Raw genomic sequence first — 19,561 nt, 5'->3', positions numbered from 1 at the left:
CTGAAAGCTCTTCTCTGAGGACAGCTGCAAATTCTTTGCCAGTCTGTTTCGCAATGTCCTTTAACTCTGAAAGGTAAGTTTGTGTAGCAGTTTTGCTAGCTACAGGTGTGTAGACACTGGCTAAGGCTCTAATGTGGTAAGTGACATCAGTCTGAGTCTTACTGTTGAGTCTGTGTGGCAATGAAGGCAAGAGAGACTGTATAGCTGTACCATACACATACTCTACTACAACCTGTTTGCCTGACGCTGACTCAGCAAAATCTACTGGGATTGCCCTTTGAATGGAACCATATTGTTTAAGGAAGTCATATAGTTCTTTATCAGTTTCTGTACCGGCTATACCACTAACTATGACTGAGTTAGGGATTTTCACATTACTCGTTTGAATAACATCCATAATGAATCACTGATAAAAATACTATACGGTCTCTGGTTTCTAGTTTAAAATGTTTTAAGCCACTCCTGGCTGGCTCGCCATGTTTGTAGCACCGGTATCACACCACTAACTGCGCCACTGGACCAGTTCTAGGTTCTAAGGAGTGGGGAGCAAAATAATAATTACACCAGAGACCGTTGCTTTAAATACAAAAGGCCGGCAATTTACTTAATGCAAAAACACACATAAAATACAAAACAAAACAAAAATACCCTGCAGGTTCTTAATATTGTATAAATGAAAATGTATTTCACTCTGTTCTTTAGTTCACCTAAGTTGCAAAAAAATAGGTTGCACAATTTACACAATCAAATCAAAGTGGACCACAATCATCAAATCACATTCAAACATATGAACTCAATATGTAAACAAAAGCATGACACCTTAAATTCAAGTTCAAGTCCAAATGCGAGTTCGATTATTCAGTTCAATGAAGAGTTTCAGTTCGATTCAGTCCAAAAATAATAATTCAATCAGTTTCCAGTTCAGTTCAAAACCAATTCCTGATACTCCTACCACTCTGGCAGCGAGTCACCATACGCAGGAGATTTCCTCACTTATGCGATGGGGAAGATGAGTTGAAGTTCTGGGTCTGGCTCGCCATCTTGAATCCCGTCTGTGCATGTGCATGCCCGCACACTGCAGACCAATCCTCGCTCAGACAGAGCTTCAAACCAAGCAAAAAAACCTGACCTGTGTAACAGGTCATAAGCACAATAAATCTCTTTTAAATCCTCGAATTGCACAAATAAATGTTTCACATTCTCTGAGTTGTAACGTTACTGCTACGGTGTTTTTTCACCTCAAAAATGGCAGCGGAGCGGTCTCTTTTAACTCACGGCTACGTCTCCCACGCAACTACTGCACACATCTTTCATTTACACAGCATACATTCACTTTTATAACATTCACAGTCTTCATGAACCCAAAATATTAACTGGTAAACTGTTTATGACGAAGCATCTCCTTGTAAACAGCTAAGTTTTTAGCGTTAGCTCTCTGCCAGAGAAAAAAAGGGTACAACACTGCAAAAATGCAAAAAAACAAAAAAACTCACCAAAACCGGTGTGGCTTAGTTCTCATAAAATCCCCGTCAGTTCCAGACCAGGTAAATTGTGTTTTTCAACTGCAAAATATACTTTTCCACTATCCACTCTTTTTTTCTGCTCGTTCTCTCCGATTTCTCCTCTGCTCTCTCAGGTCTCTGCTGCAGCGTCAGTGAGGTGCTGCGTCTAGCGTCACTAGTCCCTTAAAGGGGCAGCGACATTAATTTTCTGTCAGCATACTTTTAATCTTAAACATTAAATGATTGTTGTATTAACATTTTTACTTAACTCAGATTAATTAACTTACATTAAATGAATCACTTTCAAACTTATTTATGCAGCTTTTAACTATTTATTCTTAATTATGTCATATTTTAAACATGGGTTACACTAACTAACTAAAAAGGATGACCCTGTCCACCAATTTATTGTACTGGTTTGCATTTGGCAATGACACACGGATAGACATTGCTTTTTTTTTTACAGCCATGAAATACATGACTAAACCCCTGCATTCTCATCTGACGCATCACACTCCTCTGTTATGGTCTGGTGGCCATTTCAGTAGATTTACTCACTAACATTATTGTGGAAACACAATAAGCATCGAAACTAAATGCACACTTCCTGCATTACTTCAAATACTAAGTTACTCATTTAGTGTGCGTTGGTTTATGGGATGAGTAGTTCCTTCGCTCTGAAATGACGATATGTACATACGTTGTATTAACAGTCCCGCCCGCGAAATTACGAATCCCACTATGGCTACGCCAAGACCCGCCCTATGCCTACCTCTGATTGGCTGAGCTAACTGAGGACGACGCACGCTGCCGCTCCGCGTGCCATTCCGCGTATCACGCTGCCCCTGAAGCTATACTGCTGCTTCGGATGACACTGCAGCGACAACGTTATAGAAACTTAAGAAAATGAGCCAGATGAAGCTGATGCTTCACGCAGTAACGTTACAAAAAACCTATGGGGTTGTCGCTCTGGGATGGGCGAGTCTAATGCTGTGAGGGAAAAAAAATACAGTATAATCACTACAAAAAAACTAGACAACACCACTGATTCAATTTAATCTTTATTAAACACACACTAAAGGCAGGCTTATCACTCATTTCATCATTATAAAATTTTGACTCAGATCAGTAGCCTAATAACCACTCAGAATTACCATATTGAAAACAATTCATACAGTAGGCCTATACATAGCCTGTATTGTTGTACATATTAGGTTAAGTTATGTTGAATACATGCATACATTAATTAAACAAAAACACGAGTCAAAATGTCATCTTTGACACATATGCTTTTCATTAGTGTTGATTGACCACAGTTAAATTTTTGGTAGTCAGTTGTTATGCAGTGGAGAGTGGAAAGGCTTTCATCAACTACTTCAACACTAATATTTAGCATTTCATTTACAGCAAGTAACATTACACAGGTAGAGCACAAACCCAGTCCCCTGTATGATGACCCTGTACTACACAGTTGTAGCTGAACTCACATCAAATGTAAATACAAATACTAAATACAAACCAAAAAAAAAAAAAAAAAAAAAAAAAATCACATAGCCTACAAGTATTTGTATTAGTTCAGGTTTTGTAAAAAATAACAATAGAACCATGAACTGATTGAGCTGAAACAAAACAAACAGATTGAGCTGGAATTTATCAATAACTGATTAAGAGAACTGTTATGGACTTTAGGTAGGGTGTGTGTGTGCACCTAGTGGGTTTTCCCCAGGGAGGTGTTCTCCTGCACACAATGAGACAGGCTGTGTGGCACAACTTTTGCTCTTCTGCACTTTGTGTGTAAGGGTGGTCTTTCCAGGAGCTCTTTGGAGGTCTGCCAGCTCCCATAGCTCTTCTTCCCCCCCAAAGCTGCCTTTCGGCGTGACACCGCCATTGGTTGCACACCAATCTTAGTGGTCGTTTGCAGAAATCCCCTTGGTGTGGCACGGATCCTAGTAGGCACACAGCTGGTCTTTCCATAGGAGAACAAAGATGACTGGACAGCACTGTCCGTTTTCATTTTTTTTTTTAAATTGTCCACAAATGACTGAAGAGGTGCCTTGAATGTTGTGTCCTCTACTAGTTTTTTTTTTTTATCCCCAAAATGCCATCCAGCTCCCTCTCCAAAGTCCCTGTGCCTGGATAGATTTAACAGCAATTGAATTGATTCTTCTGTCTAGTGTTGGTGGCAAGTGAAACAATTGGATCAATCTGAAAAGTTGTGATAAGTATACTTACTGGGCCCAGCTGATGTGTCAACAGCCTCCTCTTCACTGGACGGTGGTCATCTGTGATAAAGAAAAAAGCAAGTTTTTCACTGTGATTATCTTTAGGCATTCTACCGCTATACTTTGGTCTTATGGAACACAGTTTTATCATGGCCTTGACATTTTTTTGTGGTTTATGCGCCAATTTATTTTTCTTTAAAGCCAGTTTCACCTGAGATGATCTTCGATGCTGGAGCAAGAGATTCTCCATCCATGCACTCTTCTTTTTTGAAAGAAAAAAAAACATAACATGATCCATCTTGAAAAAAAATGTACTACTTCGTGAAGTTTCAACATACTCAGTCTGAAAGAACATCATAGTGGTGGAGGGACTTTGTACTCACGCAACACTGACTTTGGCTCCACAGGCTGTTCATAAATCAAGCTTTCAAACCAGTCATCTGGAGTGGTCCCTCCTGTGTACACACACACACACACACATCAAACTGTAGTCCACATCCCATCATGTAGAACAACCACAAGTCACTTACCTGAAGCAATTTCATAGAAGAGCTTCCTGAGATGAGGTGTGCTTGTTAGTGGGAGCGTCTCACTCACACCAAATGTTTGTACCACTGCACTCTGGTGCTTGCAAGGTGCGCCAGTTTGGCCAACAGGGCAGGTGCAGCAGCTCAGTCCTGTATTGACGTGGTACCAACCACCAGTTGATGCGCTGGGCACCGTAAAATTGACTTCATCCTCCTACATTTTAATGGTAAGGACGACAAGAAATATATATTAAAATAACAATATTTAAACTGTATATAAACTGTATGATGTACGTATGCAGACACACATATACATATAGGAGCCATGTATATTATGTTTGTTTATGGTTTATAATTTTCACCTATTACATAACGTAGGACGTCATGGGGCCGGGGGTTGGTCTCACAATAATCAGTCTATTTATACACTTGGACACTTGCATGGTGGTGGCTAGAGAGGGGGTGAGCTTGGGTTTTTGCATTTTCTGTTGACCCCAAGTTTCTTCACATCTACTTTTTGCAGTATTTTTCAGGCAACTGGATTTTGTTCATTGTTTGTTTTTTTCAAACTTTCAAATGAACAATAAATCCTTAAAAGCCTATCTCGAAGTGGATCTGAATTATTCAAACGGCGCGTCATACAGGTGATTGGGCCTCATTCACCAATATCTTCCTAAGTTTTCTCTTAAATATGTTCTTAAGAAAGTTTCTAAGAAAAGTCTACGTCGGATTCATGACGTGTTCTTAAACAGCTGAATTGTTCGCACCTGTGTTTTTAGGATTGATGAATCCCACGTCTTCATAATTGAAAGCGTGTGCCAGTTGTTCCTAATTAGCCTAAGAAAACACCTTGCAAATTCCCATATAAGGACATGACGCGTCCTGTGCACCTACTGGGAAGCGGGAGACTGCTTATTTTTTTATTTAAGTTTATTTGAATAGGGACAAGTATGTAACATACTACAACATTTTAGCTGAAGCTAATTCTCAATGTCAGAGATGTTAGAGATGATTGTCGGAGTCGCGGTGGAGAAAGTACTAAATCTCTAGTAAAAGTACAAATAAGAGACATATTTACTTTAGTAAAAGTAGAAGGTGTCCACTACCACAAACTTCAAAAAGAAGTTCCTATCCTAACCAGCATAAAACGGAAATGTGTTGTTAGAATCGGAATGCGGTTGGTTTCATTCATGAATGTATTTTAAGATTGTTTTATTTTCTTTAACCGTGCAAGTAAGCAAATAAAGTGTGTGAAGCAGCGCAAATGGGGAGATGTGAACAGGTCCAGCCAAATAAATAAATAAGATATGAACGCGTCTTACGCAGCCTGGCGGAGGAGTAAACGACGCTGTGGAGAGAAATAGATATAGCAACTATGATTTAAAAACGGGAATAATAAAAAACAAACATTTTCACTTTTACCGGGGCTGCATTACCGAGGATCAGCGTCGCTGCGCCCGGGCTGTGCAGCACCAGAGCCGGCTTGGATCAGCGGTGCCCCATATATACAGTATCTATGGCAACCCATATATACAGTATCTATGGCAACCAAACTTCACTGGCGAGACAAACTTGTGACGGAGAGGAAGACGTTTTGGCAGGGGGGAAACTGATCAGAAAATGTAACTGAACATTGTAGAAATGTAGTGGAGTAGAAAGTATAGATAATTGCTGCAAAATGTAACAAAGTAAAAGTCAAAAGTAGGCTATGCACTATTGAGTCTACTTAAGTACAGATACGTGAAAAATGTACATAAGTACAGTAACGAAGAATTTGTACTTTGTTACATTCTACCACTGCATTTCGGCTCTATAAATAGCAATCAACCACCAAATAACGCAGGATTTAATCAGTTTAATTGTTGATGTAAATTGCAGTGTTAGTGTTTTTTGCATATTATGATTATTTTTTCAACAAATGATCAGAAATACATTACAGTACAATACTATCATGGTAAACGACTGTAGAGTTAAATAAAATGCAGTAACCAATTATTTGGAGCAAATTGTCATCACTCAAATGTGCGTAAGAGTGCTTTTCAGTGTTCGTAGATTTTTTTTCTTAGCTAAGAACAAATCCAAGATAAGAAAACAGTGCGTGTCAGAATCTTCGTAAAAAGTACGTAAGTGGGGTTTAAGAACACATTTCTTCGTAAGAACGGTTGGTGAATGAGGCCCATTGTTCCCTGACTCAGCCTCTCGGCGGCTTATGGAGGTTGCAAAGAAGTCACGACAATACACTTACCCGGACAATTTTCTGGCAGTCCACATCACCACACTTGGGGGCTGTAAGGTTTTTCACCCGGTTGTTGGCGAAATCAGTGAGATGGCGGATGTAGTATGCCTCAAACCGAGTGGCTATAAAGTCCACGAGCTGGGTCAGGTTGTATGCCTTCAACCTGTGAAGGACCTTGTCTTTGACAATCTTCATTGCACTTTCAACATAGTTGTTGGTGTTGTTGCCACGGGTTAGCAAATGGACCCGCAAGCACAGTGCCCACTCCTGCCGCCTCCCATACACCTCCAGCAAGTGTTTCATAAAGTTCTTGTGTTTTGATGCCAGGGGATCTGCAGACAGCGTGGCATAGGCTGCAGACAGGTCTTCCGCTGTTCTGGCATACACAAGACCTCTGAATCCATTTAGCAGCTGTGGGCGTTCTTCTTTTTTTATGCCATTCCACAGCCATCTCCACATCGCCTGGAGCAGATGAAAGGTGCACAAAAGTATGCTTGCTCCAGGGTAGACAGTGGCAAGTGCCTGTCGCAGAGCTGAACAGTCATCTGTCATGACTGCCTGTGGACCATGGTCTTCGCGCCCAAAGAAAGCACCAGGTGGGAGAAGCCGTTTAAGCAGGGAGATCCCAGCTGTTAGAGTGGCTGCACTCTCTGATGTGGTGATCAGCACACCACGAGGCAGCCCCCCTGCAGCAGAGTGGGTTAGAAAGAGAAAAAGGCAGTGGTTTTGCCTGTCACAATACCCTGAGGAATCCACAAAGATAATCTCTCCACTCTGTTGTACTCTTGTGTGGACCCGCTGCATTACAGGTGTGCAAATCGCCACAATCTGCTGGCCATCGATGGTTTGTTCTATCTGAGCACAGACACAGCCCTGTTCTTCGTTATACCTGGCAAGGCGTTCTTCGAGGTCTATGACCATCTTTTCTCCAGAAGGGGCACCATATGATTTCTGGAATATTTTGTAGTATAACCTGGTGTAACACATAGATCATTGACAGAGTTAGGGATACAGCACAAACAGAAAAAGAAAGTAAGAACGCACCCCAGTAGGTTTTTTGTAGTTTCTCCTATGTGGACACCGGTTTTGATGAGCTAACCTGTAGCAGAACTGGACGTCTGGGCAGATGGCGCAGTCTGCTGCTGCATAGAGGTACTCTTCTCCCTCTTCCTCCTGCAGGTCATATTTGATGGTATCGAGAGCAGATGAGGGAGAATGACCTTTCTCAAAGAGCTCAGTCAGCCTTTCAATGGTGACGGCCGACACATCCCTTTTCCTCAGGGCATTGGCGCAAGCAAGGCGATGGTTGTGCTCATTCCTCAAGTTGACATATAGGAGGTAACCCTCTGCCATGTGTCGATCTGACGATCTGTAAACGGCAGAGGAGTGGAACATTAATGACATTGAAGGATACACACATGCAATAAAATGATCGTACAGAGTGGAAATTTAGACACCGTGCACATAGCTTTATTCTGAATTGTACCTTGACCTCCTATTCTCCATACTTCTTTTGAAGACAAGAAACAGTGTGGCAGGGCAGTTGGTGTTTCTTGAGTATTTGCCAGATGCGTAGGTTTTATGCTGGCATCTGAGATCAACCTGAACAGTATACAGAAATTAGTAGACCTGCTTGTGGTACTCTTTTTTTTTTTTTTTTTTTTTCTTTCATGTATATTCATGCTCCATGTCAAACAAAAACACATATTGAAAAACTTCTCATTATACCTCTCCCTGTACACTACCCTTCCACTTCCAAAAGCTGTGCTCTACTTACTCTATACACATTGTATCGCCCTGATGCCGGATACGTTCTGGCATTCCTCCATGTTAAAGTGGAGGAATTTTGAAATTCCTCAAGCCATTTCTCCACCTCCTCTTTAGTGGAGAGCTGCACTTTTAAATGGGCTCGAAACTCATCCTCCTTCACACACAGCAGATGTGTGTATCCAGATGGTAAGAGTTTCTGTCATCCAAAATGTCAATGTTAGAAAACTGTTCACTCACAAGGGAGTTTGACCCATTCACGGTTCATGTCACAGAAAAAAGGTGTGCACATGTCGGAGTCAAAAGCTTTCCATCCCATTGAATTGTGTGTGTGTGTGTGTGTGTGTGTGTGTGTGTGTGTGTGTGTGTGTGAATTGATTGAATTGGTGCATGCACCCAACCTTGGCTCTAGATGATCACAAACATTGAAGGGGTCAATGCAGAAAGTAAAACCATTAGAAAACAAAGACTGTATAAGCGTCACAGTCCCTCACAACAATATGGCGGTAAAAAAAAATACACACAACATTCTTATATAGCTACTGTCTATGCATCCAACAAAGACATTTTATGCCTTACCTATCCAAGTGCAGTTTGCAGACTGGCTCTGTCACTCTCTATGGGACAGGAAGGTACAGGGTAAATTTCAATCATTGACTTATGGTGCTAAGCTATTGTGCTGCTAGCGGCTAATAAGCTATTGTGGCTAATAGAAATGGTGGTGAAGGAGTTGGTGCAAACGATATTAATATACGTCGTTTAGTTGTTTTATTTGTAAGGCTACGGTTGGTACAAACGATATTAATATACGTCGTTTAGTTGTTTCATTTTTCTTACCGTTATTAGCGTCTCCAGCGTCTCCTTTCTTGAACACATATTTCAAACTGCGCGGCGCCGTCGAAACGTCAGCGGCTGTGCTGGAGAGCGGCCGCGGCGCGGAGGTACTGGAGGTGACGTGTACGTGTAAGCCAATCAGAGGTAGGCATAGGGCGGGTCTTGGCGTGGCCATAGTGGGATTCGTAATTTTTGAAATTACGAGAGAGAGAGAGGGGGCGTTCTTCTTCTACGGGGGCAGAGAGGGAAGGAGGTGTTTCTTCTTCCTCTTCTTCTGAATTTCTGGCAGACTGATGTGTATGTTATAGGGGCAAGGGTTCAATATATGAACTTATTTCTTCTATTTCGTAGTTAATATATCCATGTTTAGATTGTGTGTCACTTTATTTCTCCTACAAATACTGGTGATACTGTTTTATAATAATGTACACAACACACAAGTGTGATTGTTCATATTATAAACTATGTTGACATGATAATATAATAACGCCATAAAATACACCCCTCCAACAAAAAATACATTAGAGAGAGAGAGAGAGAGAGAGAGAGAGAGACAACCCTATAACCCAGAACATGGGTTACTCTTTGAAAAATAACCCAGCAACCCAAACAATCCAGGAATTGGGTCAAAATATTAGCCCTATAACCCAGAAAATGGTTACTCTCTGAAAAAATAACCCATCATTTTAACCCAACACAAATAGAGTTAGAAAAGAAATATCCCAGGAGTTTTTAGAGTGTATGCAGAAATATTCAAATACACCATTTTAGAATAGGAGAAAATAACACATTTGTACTACATACAAAAAATGCATGGGTTTTTTTTGTGCACAGATCTGACACCCGGCCACTTGCTCTCATCTCCGGCTATCTGGAGCTCTGTGCCCTGCTATTCCCTGGAAAAGGCAGCAGTGTTGGCGAGTAAACAATAACCTGCATTGTTAAAGTTGCAGTTATAGTTATCGTTCTTGGTGTGGACGGCCCTTAACAGTTAACTAGCTAGCAAACTGGCGCTAGCATTTAATTTACCAGACACCGTTGCATTAAATGTAATCTTTTCTGTAGTCAATTTCCCGGCTGTGCTCTCTGGCTCTCTCACCGTCTTCTGTAACAAAATAGGGAGATGGTGCTACGCAGGGTGCGAACTACGGGGGAGCTAGGGGGAGCTCGGCTCCCCTTAATAAGACATGGGCTCCCCTGAAAACGTGATTTGTGAAATTTTGGGGGGTCTCTAAAAATATTGACAATGTGTCATTTTGACGTGCAATTTCAGTTTTGTGTAATGTGATCATCGTGGATTATTATTCATGCATGTCGGCGATTTGAACCTAATTCACTTCAATAAAGATAACTATACATGCTATTCTTGTTATGAGCATCAAGGCATGGCGGCGCTGTGGTGCAAATTCAACTCATGTTTAGTAGCCTACATGTTAATTCAAAGATTCACAGAAAAAATCTAAACGTTGGAGGCAATTAATCGCAAAGTCCTTGAAATCCATTCTGCAGTAAGCATCATAGCCATGGCAAAAAGAAAACAAGGTAGTTTAATTCATTTTGGTTTTACTAAGAAATTGTGTAGCGATGACGTTAATAGCACGACTAATTCACCTGTTGCAAACCTGTTAGCACATCTCCCACCGGGGTGACAACGCAAGAAGAAGCTGAAGAAATAATGTCCTCTCTGGCTGAAGATGATCCTAACCCCTCTTGCTACTCTCTCTCTCCCGTTAGTTCAGCCAGCAGTGGAAAGACTGGAAGAGCCGATATACATGGCTGTTTGTTAAGGATGGAAGCTTGGGGTGCGTCGCTAAGGTCTAATTGAACGGAGGAATTATAGTAGGCCTATTCTTCGGTAGCCTGAGTAACTTTAACCGTTGTTCATATGAAATCTCAAAGACAGCCTGATGCTTTGTTTATAAACTATTTGTGGCTGGCTGTTTGCTATTTGACCTATCTATTCCTGTCGATAAAGTATAATAGGTTAAATCCTCTAGTGCATACACTTGCAGCTGTTATGTATCTTTGTAAGTCATTGTAAGTCGCAAGTGCACGACCCCCCCGTGGAAAAAAAGTGGGCTCCCCCGAAGGCCACGGTATAGTTCGAACACTGGTTCTACGTATACGCACAGCACTGTCACCAAGGGGTTCTTAAACTATTACTTAAAGGTCTGCATGATTTTTTATCAGACAGCTGTAGACTTGTATGGGTAGAGCACATGCACAAGCAGTTCCAGCAAAGTGGCTGCACGTGTCCACGACAATGCACGCAACATTGTTGTAACCGGTAAGTCTTTAGCTGTCTCATGAAGCAGAATGTATGTCTGAGCTATGTCTGACAGAAAACCCCGTCGATATGATCAGTCGCATCCCCGAGGTCCAAAAAACTGCCACAGAACAGACCAAAAAGACGAGAGGAGACGAGACGTAATACATCTCTATAACAGGAGGCGGCGCTAATCTGTATTGTTGCCCAAGAAATGAAAACCGGCAGCTGATTGGACGAACGCGTCACATGGGTTTGTTTTCTCCGGAAATCCAAAGCCAGACTGTCATGGCGGCCGTTCAGAATACGATCTCGTATTGTACTAAAATAGTTCACTGAAACATGTTTCTGAAAACATTTTAATTGAGAAATAGGCCATGCGGTTGCTGAATCTGTCTTCATTTCAGCTCAACAAAGGTCAGTTTAAAATATTTTCGTCAGATTTTGAGAGACCCTAGTGACCTCATTCCGCTTGTCATTTCCAAAATGAACGCCGACACCCCCCAGACGGACGACGGCACGGGACACACCAAACAGAATCGAGTCACTGACCTCGCCAGACTGTCCCACGGCCGATAATCGGCCTGATGTGTCCCGGCCCTTAAGGTGATCAGATTTCTGAAATGAAAATCAAGGATATTTTCAGTACAGCGCTCAATATACAAAAAAATTAAGTATTAGAGGAGTGGGAGAGGAGTCAGTCATATAGCCTTTCCCAACACTGTGGGGAAACCAGCAGTACGATTGCTCTGGAGTGTTCCTACAAAGTAGATCTGTCGCTGAAGTAGCTTGAGCACCAGTGGTGTTGAAGATAACAGATTGTTTGCAAATACTTTGTGATTTTGGTTTGATCTGTCTCTAAAATGTCTCAATGTCTCTACAGCTGACGTAAATTAAGTCCACTATCTGAGAAAGACAATACCTCTGTAGCTGTATGTATTCACTGTTTGTATACTAACATTATATTGTCTCATCCAGGGGCCACCCTGTCCCAGCTTTCAGACAGTGGCCAGACTCTGAGTGAGGACAGCGGGGTGGATATAGCCGAAGCAGGAGGACTCAGTAAAGATGGCAGCCCTCGACCCAGCAAGAACCAGCAGGGCCAATTGGAACAGCCAGGGGCTCATGCACCTCCTCCAGGGACTAGACAAGTGAGGGAAAGTCAACTACATCAAATCGAGACACAATGTCAAGAATTGGACAATAGTTTTAATCTATTTCTTTCATTATCAAATTGTAATAAGAGATGACGTTTTTAATAAAGCAGGGTTTGGTCTTGTTATTTAGAGACCTAATTTGTCCTGTTAACCACCAAAGCACGGAGTAAAACCTGTATTGTCTTACATATGGAAATAAATAAATTGAAATTGATCAAATAAATTAAACTGGAAAAAAAGAAAATTGTGAAAAATAATTTAGTGTGTATTCTAAGGCTTTCATGGTGTTGCATTCAGTTGTTCATAGGGAAGGTGACAGAAGTAGTTGTGTTAGGAATTAAAGGAGAATTCTGGTCGATTTCAACACGTAGCTCTGTTGTTTGTAAATTAGGAATGTTGTCAGTAGCGAGAAAAACAAAAACAATTGGTGCTGCCTACACGAGTTATCCTCCTGCTAGATTTTGCACCCAACCTGCTTAAACCATGGATGTATTAAGAGAACTGGATACAGTGTTCGGCGGGAAGCCCCGTACATTCCAGTGAGAGTTCGGATCTTCCGCATTGTTGGCCCATGACATCACGATAGACACGCGCACTAGCAACAATTTGTTTGTGTTGTCTTAGCAACCGGTAGCAACATGCTCGTTCATGAGCTTATCTCTCGTGTCTCTTACAAGTGGCGAACTCATGAACTCGCCGTTTTCATTGTCTATAATATTCACTAACGTTAAACATTGTGTTTTCGTTGTTCCCGAGGAGCTCCGATGTATTTAGCTAGACAACCAAGGAGATTTAATAATGATGTTGTGCTACTAGCTAGCTAGCTACTAACTAGCGCTAGCAGTTAGCTTGCAGTTTCGTGAACAAAGCTCATCCATGGCTTCATCCTTCATCCAAGTTACAAGCTTTACAGCATACAACCCTTGGATGTATCATGAGAGAGAACCAAGGCGATATAATCACTATGTCTGTAGTAACGTTATGTAGGCATATAGCTAGCTATGTATAGATCTTAATACAGCCATGCTAGCTACCCCTGATGTTAGCATCTAGCTAGCTAGCCGATAGCCCCGCCAGTTTGGGAAATGCTAATGACGTTACGTCCACGTAACAGGCTTTACAGCATACATACATCCCTTGGATGTATCATAACTTCATAAGATAACACCATGGACGTATTAATAGAACACATGGTGAATTACAACCATTAGCTATATCCATTATTACAGCTAGTTAAATGACCTCGGGAGATCGGGCGGGGGCGCAGTCCCGCGGGTCTGCTCGCGTCCATTATGCGTGTTCATCATGCCTAATTTAATAATTCTGGATTCGCTACTAGTGAATGTTAAAAATGTTAAAAACGTGATGTTTTAAACAAGGACCCTTTAAGTGTTTGTGCTGGTAAGTTGATATACCCCGAAACAAATGATCCGCTTTTTGGGCCATGGGGTGCAGTACCACTGTTATCCGCTAAGCCCATAGTGGCTTTTAGACATGGCGCTCTTCCTGGGGGCTTGGCTTGAACAGGGCTTAAACGGGGCAAGTTTTAAACGTTTGTAGCCTCTAAACATGTTCTAAATGCCATTACAAGTGCATAGCCATGTGCAGTTATTCCTTTCGAGGGAACACAGCAAATTTGACTGCAGTAGATGTGACAGGCATAAAACTTGTGTTAATCCATACCTCTGTTGATTTCCTGTTTTCCGGTGAAGTCAACACTAGTCGATTGCCGATCTCATACAATCAGTATGCCAAAATGTATTTTTTCCACAAAAAAGATTTGCCGAGGTTCTCTCCATAGCAATGAGTATGTATTAACAGGCTATAACCTGACACCACAGTGGAGCGAGCAGAGCTGCAGTTCAAGAGTTCAACAGCTATCTTGCATGTGCATAGGTAACTATGTATCTGAAGGCAAATGCCATTCCAAAAGCGAAAAGACCAGCTGAAAAAAAAGATAACCCCGACCATCAAACTTCAAAAACTCCTCTGTGTGCTCCACATCGGATTGGGATGAACTATCCATCTGAGCTGATATTCTAAAAACACTGACACAATCCCAAAGCTCCGTCTTCGTCTCTCCCTCAGCTGACTGTGAGTCTCCACCGTTGCTAGGTTACCTATGCACATGCGCGATAGCCATTGAACTCTTGAACTGCAGCTCTGCTCGCTCCACTGTGGTGTCAGGTTACAGCCTGTTGATACATACTCATTACTATGGAGAGAACCTCGGCAAATCGTTTTTTTGTGTAAAAACTACATTTTGGAATATTGGATTGTATGAGATCAGCAGTCGACTAGTGTTGACTTCACTGGAAAACAGGAAATCAACAGAGGTATGGATTAGAGGGTGACAATGTTTCGGGACTCCCGTGGGTCACGTGAGTCAATTTCACTGTCATAACATGTTCGAGGATGGATCAAGCATAGAAATCAGCGGGAGCGGGACGGAGCCGGAGATTAAATTAAGAAATGACGCTACAAAGCAGTGAGTGCGCCCAAAAATTGCGAGGCATTTCGTTTTAGAAAAGAGAACCACTTACAACTCCCAATACGTTTGTTGATTGGGAATACCGTGACCCGCGGGAGTCTCAATAAATTGTCACTACCTAACCCTAACCCCCCCCAGCAGCAGTGTTGGTCATCTTACTTTAAAAAACTAATTAGTTACAGTTTCAAATTACTTCTCCCAAAAAGTAAGTAACTCAGTTACCACATTTTAAAAGTAATTAATTACTCAGCAAAGTAACTGTGACGTTATTTTTTATGTTCTATAACGCTATTACGTTCTATAACATCTTTAACGTCAAAGATGTTGCTGAAACGAAAAATCGAGCGTTGCTTGTTTTAACATTTGGGCTTGGGTTAGCAGCAGCAACAAGTGTCGTGTTAGCATGTGTTGATGTGAGGGACTTCATAAGATTGGAGTTGCTTGAGGCAGACGTAGATAAAGTCTTTTTTATTGGGCATAGCGTGCATGTTACATAAACATTCTTGCCTTTAATTTAAATGAGCGAGAAGTAGGGCCGGTACTTCCAGGTGGAGAATGCTACCTTTGAATTTCCCTGGCTCGTCGCCATTGTCGCTGTCTTGTGTTTACTGTTTAGTGGTAGTCAGAGCGCGCAGTGAGAGTGAGACAGTGTTAGCAGGGCACCGCCCACCCAGCCAATCATCATCGCATTTGCAATGGTGTCATCAATCCTCCCCCCCCCCCCCCCCCCCGCCCCTCCCCCCCCCCCTCCTCCCCCGCTCTCTCCAGGCAGTTGGTGTGCAGCCATAGCCTGATACCTCCGATACCTCGCTTCATTCAACCAAATTGTAGTAACGCGCCACTTTACATTCTCAGTAACGATAACGGCGTTGCAACGATGGGAAAAGTAATTAATTAGATCACTCTGTTACTGAAAAAATAACGCCGTTAGTAACGCCGTTACTCCCAACACTGCCCAGCTGGGAGAGACACATGGCTCTGCAGCGCTGCATTCACACAACTGCAGCAGAGGAGCTGCTCCCTCGGCCATCGCTGCATCTGTACACAAACACACACACACACAGAGTCTGATAACTTTAGACAACATAGGGAACGAAACAGGAGTGGGACGGGATTGGGGTCTTTCTCTCGGGATTTTGCAGGACAGGAGTTTTTTTTGAGGGGCAGTCCAGTGATCGGGATGTGACGGGAGTATTTTCGTGGAATCGGGATGGGATTGGAGCGACAATTGATTCCTGTGTCATCCTCTAGTATGGATTAACACAAGTTTTATGCCTTTCTGTCACATCTACTGCAGTCAAATTCGCTGTGTTCCCTCGGAAGGAATAACTGCACATGGCTAAGCACTAGTAATGGCATTTCGAACATGTTTAGAGGCTAAAAACACGTTTAAAACTTGCCCCGTTTAAGCCCTGTTTAAGCCTGTTGGGTGCAAAATCTAGCAGGAGGATAACTCGGTGTAGGCGGCACCGATTGTTTTCGTTTTTCTCGCTACTGACAGTACTCCTAATTTACAAACAACAGAGCTACGTGTTGAAATCAACCGGAATTCTCCTTTAAGTTCAAACCCTGCCTACTTTCACACCTCGACACACCTGACCAATAGTTGCATAAAGTGGGCTTGCTTGTCCGATAGTCGGTTACACACTGCACGCGTCGCGCTAGCGTGTCAGCCGCGTAGCATGTCCGTTTATATTTCGGCTCCCATGTTAACAGGTTAGAGCTTACACACTGCTGGCCTCGAGCCGCGCCTGAGAGGCGTGCCTGCTAGAAATAGAACCGGTGCCTATTTTACATGCGAGACGCGAGCGTGTTGGAAGCGTTTCCAGGCAAAATAGAATAGGAAAATAAGTGTATATGTCATTTAGACACGAATGCACATTAATAAATGACATCTTGATGTTTGAAAGTCTAGGTTTTGACATCAATGTAGCCTAGATATAAATGTAATACAAAATTTCAGAGAAAATATTTTCAAATATTGCACCTGTCATACAGAACAAAATATTCTGTGACATATTTTGCAGTCAATACTGCCGACGTTGTCTTGCTTTAATCAAATCAGTAGGCTATATATAAATGGTGGGATAGGCTACAATAACAACGTAGTGTGTGTTCTGATTGACGGTCCAACATCAGATAGGCTATATAGGCTCTTTACAGCTACACAAAGGTGTTATAAACAGCCCACTTACCCATTTTTCAGATTTTGAATCTGTCGGCACTATGTCCCGAGATCAGCCCTCCCTGTATCTAGCATCAGGAGCAGCGCCGCGTCAGACACGCTTCTGGTGTGTAGGACACAGAAAAATCCACTCAGCTGACACGCAGCTGAGAGATAATCGGCCTTATGAAAAGTTACAAAATAATATTGGAGGTAACTCTCCAATTCCGAGATCAGAATTTTGCCAAAAGGTGACAAGTTTGCAGTGTGATCTACATCTACAACATTTTGCAATGCTGACAATATAAGATTCAACCTTGCTTTCAATTGCTCTTACTTCTGACCGCTCTTCATTTTGTGTCCCAGCAGAATGGCTCACCGGTCCCAGTGCCCACTCCTAACTTGATACGAGTGGTGAAAAATTCCAACACCCTTGGTATTGCTATAGAGGGAGGAGCCAACACACGCCAACCTTTGCCACGCATAGTCACCATTCAGGTGAGATAGCGATACAGTAGGGTTTGGCGGATCTATGTTTTCAAGCCATTGTTCTGTGCCAATGTTCATAGTCTTTAACACTAGATCTGCCAGATCCGATGCCATTGGGTGTTGCAAATTAAAAATGTAAATAACTCTGTCATTTTTGTTGCAATGTTTCCCTCCTACCCTGACTTTTACCTATTCTTCACATGCCTATATTGTCATAATGATAGAATAACGTTGAGAAAATCAAATAAACTGGTTTCTGGTGTTGTTTTAAACAAAAACACCCCCTTTCAGCTGCCAGAATAACGTTGGTACTCTCCTCCGCAGCCGAATTGAAGCCTTTCATAGCTGTACAGTGCATTGAGACAGTGAATCGTACGCCAATATCTACTCAAATTCATTTATAATCACTTATAATAACACTAAGGTATGTAGGCCCACAGTATTCATCCTGTCATGTGTAAAATATTAGAAATGAAAGCGAAACACTTTCTGTTTCTGTACTATAAAAATTGTGTCCTGACACAGGAGTCCTGTGTGTGCGCTATATGTTATAATAATATCAGCAATGTTATTTATGTGACTCATTTGAACAAAAGACTAAAGTTTCTAAATGATATTATTACTTATTACTGCATCGGGTGGCGGCGTGAAAATATTGTTTCTATTCCACGCAACTTCACAACTTCATCAAAAGTGTTTATTGAGAGACCCCTAGCGGCGGAAAATTACATATTGTATGTTTAAAATGAAAATTATGCAAAGAAAATTATTAAAAGAATTAACTCAGGTGCATTAACATTTTCTTTTCTGCTTTAATAGAAAATATGTCTTCATTCTGCATTTGTACAGACATCAAGTCCTCCTTTTGATATTTCTCTCTGACACCTTTCACAATCTGTTAAATCCAACAAGGTACAAAGAAAGCAAAGCGGTACATTTCTTTTACTAGTATTATAGTTTATTTTAAAATGTACACTCAAGTACAGAAAGTAAGAGTAAAAGTACAAGTATTGCATTATTTAGTTATTTAAAAAAGCAGTCAAAAGTTTGAATATCATATTGTTTATATTATTTCAAATGGTTGTAGCAGCAGTACAAGGTCAGGAATGTACAAGAGCAGTATGATAGGCAGCTAGTTAACGTTAATGTAAGTGAACACCGCATGTCATGAATATATACAAAGCAATATAAAAATACTATAAAGTTACCAGCAAATAAAACCTTTTTTTGTGCATTATATCAAAGAGGAGACACAATCCAAAAAGCTCAGTACTTTTTAGCTAGCGCTTATACTGATAGCTCAAGCTGGTGTGCCATTTGTGTATTATATATGTAACTTACCTTGAAATGTTTCTTCGAATTCAATGGTTAATTTTTGAAGGACATTACTTCGCAATCTTTAGGGAGGCACAGTAGGCACTTCATTCTATATGAATTGTCTTTCACTTCAACAAATGGAAAAAAAAACATGGACTCTAACTAGGACCAGGGGTGGTCTCCTTCCTCACCCTCACCGCCACGATCGCTCGAAGTTGAAGGTGTTGAAGGTGGTGTTTCTGGTTCTTTCATCTTGAAACAACCTAACAAAGCTCAAGTGTTCTAAATGCAGGCAGGCAGCAGAGCAAAAGGCAGAATGGGAGCACGCGTGGTCTTCTTAAAAGAAGCTTGATCGCTTGATTCGCTCAATGATGAGCCAGCTTCATCAAACTTGGTGACTACCGCTCTGGCAGTGATAATGTGGGTTTGGAATGAGTCGTAACATTTTTATAATTGTAACGAGTAACGATGCAGCACGTAAAAAAATTATCGGAGTACAGATACAGAGTTTTGGTACTTAAGTACAGTAGTAAAGTAGTTCTACTTCGTTATGCCCGGATTATCCATAAGGGCACTTGGGCCAGTGCCC

General features: G+C 41.6%; 2 protein-coding genes across 5 annotated transcripts in view; one reads left to right on the top strand and one right to left on the bottom strand.

Moving 5' to 3' along the window:
- whrnb (whirlin b) overlaps positions 1-17,567 on the top strand; it is a 139,634-nt gene extending 122,067 nt beyond the window's left edge. The window contains exons 10-11 of the mRNA XM_028577761.1: positions 12,333-12,515; positions 17,536-17,567. Of these exons, the coding sequence (XP_028433562.1) occupies positions 12,333-12,515; positions 17,536-17,567 (215 nt within the window). The remainder of the gene's footprint in view (positions 1-12,332; positions 12,516-17,535) is intronic.
- On the bottom strand, positions 3,763-7,148 carry LOC114555587 (uncharacterized). Of its 4 annotated transcripts, XR_003692575.1 has the most exons (5): positions 6,497-7,148; positions 4,322-4,465; positions 4,108-4,179; positions 3,936-3,986; positions 3,763-3,784 (listed from the first exon to the last, which is right to left on the bottom strand). XR_003692575.1 is itself a non-coding variant. In XM_028578092.1 (4 exons), the coding sequence occupies exons 1-3, from the start codon at positions 7,037-7,039 to the stop codon at positions 4,144-4,146; spliced, it is 723 nt and encodes a 240-aa protein (XP_028433893.1). In that variant the 5' UTR covers positions 7,040-7,148; the 3' UTR covers positions 3,835-3,986; positions 4,108-4,143. The 4 variants fall into 4 exon arrangements, 2 of the variants coding, with proteins under 2 accessions (XP_028433893.1, XP_028433894.1); XR_003692576.1 differs by lacking the exons at positions 4,322-4,465; positions 6,497-7,148 and adding an exon at positions 4,255-4,317; XM_028578092.1 differs by lacking the exon at positions 3,763-3,784 and having other exon boundaries at positions 3,835-3,986.
- Positions 17,568-19,561: the final 1,994 nt, after the last annotated feature.

The sequence above is a fragment of the Perca flavescens genome, chromosome 5 (assembly GCF_004354835.1).
Source record: "Perca flavescens isolate YP-PL-M2 chromosome 5, PFLA_1.0, whole genome shotgun sequence".
NCBI classification, from domain to species: Eukaryota; Metazoa; Chordata; class Actinopteri; order Perciformes; family Percidae; genus Perca; species Perca flavescens.
The sequence above is the reverse complement of the archived record's forward strand: the minus strand, read 5'-3'. Positions and strand labels throughout refer to the sequence as shown.

Bases quoted from the DNA above. Each gene is read 5' to 3' on its own strand.
- LOC114555587 (XM_028578092.1), bottom strand. From the start codon at position 7,039: ATGACAGATGACTGTTCAGCTCTGCGACAGGCACTTGCCACTGTCTAC. The intron at 4,466-6,496 runs GTAAGTGTATTG...ATTAAAATGTAG, and splicing joins ACTGCCAGAAAATTGTCCGG to GAGGATGAAGTCAATTTTAC. The intron at 4,180-4,321 runs GTGAGTGAGACG...GTGTGTACACAG, and splicing joins CAGTGGTACAAACATTTGGT to GAGGGACCACTCCAGATGAC.